The 6,142-nt window shown below is 37.9% G+C and overlaps 1 protein-coding gene across 1 annotated transcript in view; it reads left to right on the top strand.

Annotated features, from left to right (window-relative positions):
- The window catches only part of LOC106883360 (transforming growth factor-beta receptor-associated protein 1), an 80,572-nt gene that overhangs the window by 53,448 nt on the left and 20,982 nt on the right, over positions 1-6,142 (top strand). The window contains exons 13-15 of the mRNA XM_052971885.1: positions 1,862-2,055; positions 2,304-2,372; positions 4,206-4,278. Of these exons, the coding sequence (XP_052827845.1) occupies positions 1,862-2,055; positions 2,304-2,372; positions 4,206-4,278 (336 nt within the window). The remainder of the gene's footprint in view (positions 1-1,861; positions 2,056-2,303; positions 2,373-4,205; positions 4,279-6,142) is intronic.

The following is a 6,142-nucleotide window of genomic DNA, read 5'->3' as shown; positions in this document are numbered from 1 at the left end:
GCTTCAGGTAGATGGCCCTGCTCAATCTGTAGAAAAGGCATGGGTAGAAACTCCATATGATGTACCCGGTGTAAGCTATGGACACATAAAAGGTGCAGCAATATCATATATATATCATCATCATCATCATCATCATCGTTTAACGTCCGCTTTCCATGCTAGCATGGGTTGGACGGTTTGACTGGGGTCTGGGAAGCCAGGAGGCTTCACCAGGCTCCAATCTGATCTGGCTGTGTTTCTACAGCTGGATGTCCTTCCTAATGCCAACCACTTTGTGAGTGCAGCGGGTGCTTTTTATGTGCCACCGACACAGGGGCCAGAGGAGGCTGGCAGCGGCCACGATCAGTTGGTGCTTTTTATGTGTCACCGGCACGGAAGCCAGTCAAGGTGGCGCTGGCATCGGCCACGTTCAGATGGTGCTTTTTACGTGCCATCGGCACGCGTATTACAACTACAATTTCCATTTGATTTTTATTTTGATGTTGATGTACTTGACTCAACGGGTCTCACATACATATACAAACATATATATAAAAACCTATTGAAAGTAATAGAAATGAAACTGATATATATAGATACATAATGAAAGCAACTGAAATTGAAACCATATGATAGTGAAAGTATTAATAGAGATGTTATTGTTTCACTTTTGACATATGATACTGAAACAGTGTAAGAGATTGCTCTGGGCTCGCATTAGGCATGAAGTTGAACATTTTTTTGGCCCATGTGTGTGTGTGTGTGTGTGTGTGTGTGTGTGTGTGTGTGTGTGTGTGTGTGTCTATGTTTGTACTCTGGCCATTGCTTGACAACCGATGCAAAATTTGAATGAAATCAGTTGGGTAGTTCTCGAATTTTAGTGATGCTGACATACAGACCCCCCACACACACACTTACACACACTCACATTCTCAGTTTTATATATATAGTTATATATGTATGTATATACGTGTATGTATATGTATGTGTATATATGTGTATATATATATGTATATATGTGTGTGTGTATAAGCTTTAAGATAAGATAAGTACCAAGCTTTAAAATTAAATAAGTACTGATGTCAACTCATTTTACTAAAGACCCTTCAAGACAGTGCTCCAGCATGGCCGCAGTCAACTGACTGAAACAAAAGAATAAAGAATACATACATACATACATACATGCATGCATGCATGCATGTATGTATGTATGTATGTATGTATGTATGTACATTTATGTATATATAAGTATAACATGCTTTTGTCAACTTTTCTAGATTTTTGGTTGCTTTTTACTTTGAGCAAATGTTTGATCAGCATTTAAATACTCTACCTTGTAACTTTGTAAAGTTTGATTTGACAAATTTAAGAATATTTTGATGATACAAATTGTGTGTCACTACAAAAGGTATGATATTCTGGCTTTATACCCTGTTTTGTTAAGTATGTCTTATTGTGTACCATTGCTTATTGTGTACCATTTTCTATTAGTCTGGATGGATATTTTTGTTTAAGCAGAAACCACTTGGATTCTGTGAATCATTTGACTCTGGTATCTACATCATCAGCAACAGAACATATTTTTTCTGGTTTTTCAGTGTGGTGTAGTACCTGTTATTTGTGTTTAATTCAGGTACTGATGCTTTTCTGTGTCTCTATATGTACCTGCTGTGATATTATTCTCATTTACCATTATTTTGAGAAACGGTAATTTTGTATTGCTCACCTCCTTTATGAATTTTGATGTTGGGTGTAAATTGTTCAACCTAATTAGATCAAATTTAGTTTTGATGTTGTCAAAACCTATGCATGTTCTCTTCTTCATACAAACTATTTTAATGATATTTTGTATATGTGTGTTCTTTCCTTCTGTATATTGTAGGTCATTGATACTGCCTTAGTAAAACTGTACTCTGAGAATAAGAGAGGAGATCTGCTAACCCTCGTTGCCATTGACCCCAAGTGTGAATTAGCTGACAGTGCTGAGTGGTTAGAGAAATACCATTGCTACCACCCACTTGCCATGCTCTACTACTCCCATAGGGACTATGACAAAGCTCTGCAGACATGGATGAGGTTTGTGTACCATCACCACTATCATCATCATCATCATCATCATTATAATCACCATAAGATTATCATCATCATCACCACCACTATCACCATCACTACTCCCCCCATCTCTACCACTATCCGTACATCATCACCATCATCAATATCATCTTCATAATCATCATCGTCATAACCATCATCATTTCCTCCATCACCACTATCACCACCACCATCTTCATTGTAATCCTATTACACTATTCTCTCTGTTTCAGATTAATTAGTGGTGAACTTAATGATGACACCTTCCCTGGTTTGGATTTCGTTGTGGAAATTTTGGCTAAGTAAAGCCTTTTATCTGCTTTTCATTCTTTTCTTATTTGTTTAAAAAAAACAATCTATCTTTCTACTCCACCTCTGTATATATCTAAGAAAGCATTGTTGCTAGTGATAGTAATTGTAGTAGTGGTAGTAGTAGTGGTGGTGGCAGCAACACAGTGTGTGGTGCGTGGGGATTAATTTTGCCTTTACATGTATGAAGAAGTGTTGGCCCTATGCAAACCCATTTTAACCTCTGGGAAGGATTGGTCCAAGTTAGTTTGGACCTCACCCTTTGACTTGTCAAGCATATGTGGCTCTCCAAGGAGCTTGTGTTCTGTTGTCATTGCTCTCAGAAGGTCATTGAGGCACAGAAATCACCACACTGAAACGAGGACTGGACATAATTATTAAAAAAAAACTGCACGTCATCATCATCATTTTAATGTCCATTTCTCCGTTCTTGCATGCGTTGGACAGGGTTTATTGAGACAGATTTTGTACAGCCAAATGCCCTTCCTGTTACCGACCTTTATCTATTTCCAAGCAAGGTAATATAATGGCAGAATGTGTATGACACAGCAGAAGTGAGCTAGAACATTAAAACTTAGTGTGCATGCAGCACAGCAGAGTTCAAGGTCAATCTGTGCCAAGTGGCTTCACTCTGCATGCTCTAGCTTCATTACTATGGCAACAGTCCAGATACTTGTTGATCAGACTTCACATATATATCTCAGACTGGAGTTTGGTGCAACCTTCCAGCTTGCCAGCCCTGGTCAAACCGTCCAACCCATGCCAGCATGGACAATGGACGTTAAATGATCATGATGATGATAATGATGATATTCTTTTATTCGTTTCAGTCATTTGACTGTGGCCATGCTGGAGCACTGCCTTTAATCGAAGAAACCGACCCCAGGACTTATTCTTTGTAAGCCTAGTACTTATTGTATCGGTCTCTTTTGCTGAACCACTAAGTTACACACCAAGTGTGTAGTAAACACACCAACATCGGTTGTCAAACGATGGTGGGGGGACAAACACAGACACACAAATGTGTGTATATATATATATATATATATATATATATATATATATATGAAGGGCTTCTCTCAGCTTTCGTCTACCAGATTCATTCACAAGGCTTTGGTTGGCCTAAGATTATAGTAGAAGACACTTGTTCAAGGTGCTACACAGTGGGGACTGAACCCGGAATCATGTGGTTGATATACTTATCATCATCATCTATTAACGTCTGTTTTCCATGCTGGCATGGGTTAGACAGTTTGGTTGGTAAGCCGAAGAACTGCACCAGTCTCCAGTCTGTTTTGGCATGCTTCTTATGGCTGGATATCCTTCCTAATGTCAACCACTCTACAGAGTGTACCAGGTGCCTTTCACATGTTTTTCTCTGTGTGTGTGTGTGCATTCACTACTGCTTGGCACCGGTGTTGGTTTGTTTACTTCCCCATAACTTGTTTGGCAGAAGAGACTGACAGAATAACTATTAGACTTAAAAAATAAGTACTGGGGTCAATTTATTTGATTAAACCCTGCAAAGCAGTGCCCCATGGTTGCAGGTCATTGACTGAAACAAGTAAAAGTTGAAAGATAGAATTTTTTTGCAGTAACTAAAGTAGTTTTATAACAAAGGATACAATACATGATATCTCATGATAGGCTGTTTGTGAACATATTTCTTAGATTAATTATCTCATTATCAGGATACAGTTATTTTTCTTTTGTTGTTGTTGTGATAATCTAAATGTTGTTATTTTGATATTCTACTTGTCATATTTTTTTTTTCCAAATGTTCATATTAATTTTCCCCACCTCTTTTCCTGTTGGAACTTATTCAGTCTAAAAGAACACAGTTTAGTGTGGAAATATGTGGAGAGAATTCTACAGATTGATCAAGAGATGGGAGTTAAGGTAAGTACAACATCTCTAGCTCCTTTTACTTGAGAGAAGTCATAAGAATTTTTTACTATAATCTTTGGTTAGAATCTATGAATTATAGGTTTGTACTTATAATCTATAAGCACAGGCATGGCTGTATGCCAAGAAGTTTTCTTCTGAACCATATGGTTCTGGGTTCAGTTCATCTTCATGACACCTTGGTCAGTTGTCTTCAGCTATAGACCCAGGCTAATGAAAACCTTGTGAGTGCATTTGGTAGATGGAACCTGAAAGGAGCCCATCATATATCATCAATCAACATTTAACATTCGTTTTCCATGCTGGCATGGATTGGATGGCTTGACATGAACTAGCAAGGCCATAGGCTGCACCAAGTTCCATAGTTTGTTTGACTTGGTTTCTACACCTGGATGCCCTTCCTAATGCCAACCATTCCACAGAGCATACTGGGTGCTTTTTAGGTGGCACCAGTACATATGTGTGTGTGTGTTTGTGTGTTACTGTCTTCTTGCCTTGACATTGCATGGTAGTTGTAAACGAATCTCACCATCATGCATATGGTATCCTTCGTTCCCTTTCTTCTGTGAAAACATGTCTGGTCATGGGGAAAATATTACCTTACTTGGAAACTGGTGAGGGTTAGCAACACAAAGGGCATTGAGCTGTATAAAATCTGCCTCAACACAATTCCATCTGACTCCTACAAGCATGGAGAAGTGGATATACAAATAATGGTGATGAAGAATCTTGGGCATTAGAGTTAATTTTAGAGGAGTAGATTTTATTGTAGGGTGGTGAACTTAATCTTGGGTATAAGACTCAATCCACTGTCTTGTTTTAAACCACCTCAATTGCTTTTGTGGGTTTTACTCTGTTTCTGCTTTAAGGATAACTTCATCTCTTCTTCTTACAGTCTTGGAGGCCCTAAACAATAAAGGGTCATGACTGTTGCCTTTACCTCCGTGAGTAAACAGTGAAAAAAAGGTGGTGTAGGTTTGATGGTTCATGTCTCAAGACTAATGTTTAGGCAAGTCACTTACTAGGTCCACTTTAGCTGCAAATAGTAGAGACACTACAGAGGTGGACCAATGGGGTTAGTTTTACATATTGTTAAATATATTTAAATCTTTATTGCCCACAGCAGGCTAAACATAGAGGGGACAAACAAGGACAGACAAAGGGATTAAGTCGATTACATCGACCCCAGTGCGTAACTGGTACTTAATTTATCAACCCCCGAAAGGATGAAAGGCTAAGTCGACCTTGGTGGCATTTGCACTCAGAATGTAATGGCAAATGAAATACCACTAAGCATTTCACCCAGTGTGCTAATGATTCTGCCAGTTCACCACCCTATATTGTTAAATATATAATTGACTTACTGTGTTGAAATCAAATATTACACATTAGATTTGATTTCTATGCTGTAGAGTTGTATAATACAATTCTACAATGTAGAGTTGGAATATAATACAACTCTATAATACATGAGTTGTATTATAGAGTGACAGGAAAATCACACCTAGTTCACCTTGCAAAGTGGTTGGTGTTAGGGAAGGCCTCCAGCTGTAGAAATCATGCCCAAAACAGACATTGGAAATTGATACAGTCCTCTGGCTTGACAGATTTTGTTGTACTGTTCAACCCATGGTTGTATGGAAGGTGGACATTAAATGATAGTGATAGTGACATGTACCAATAGAGGTACATGAGTGTCGAACCAAATTTCTTTTAATATATTGTCTACAGTCTTTAAAAAGGTGTTATCAGATAATGTATATATACATCTATGTGTATATGTATGTATGTATGTATGTATGTATGTATATATATATATATACATATATATATATATATATATATATATATATATATA

Source organism: Octopus bimaculoides, chromosome 11, assembly GCF_001194135.2.
Source record: "Octopus bimaculoides isolate UCB-OBI-ISO-001 chromosome 11, ASM119413v2, whole genome shotgun sequence".
In the NCBI taxonomy this organism is placed as follows: domain Eukaryota; kingdom Metazoa; phylum Mollusca; class Cephalopoda; order Octopoda; family Octopodidae; genus Octopus; species Octopus bimaculoides.
This window is presented reverse-complemented; position numbering and strand designations above follow the sequence as displayed.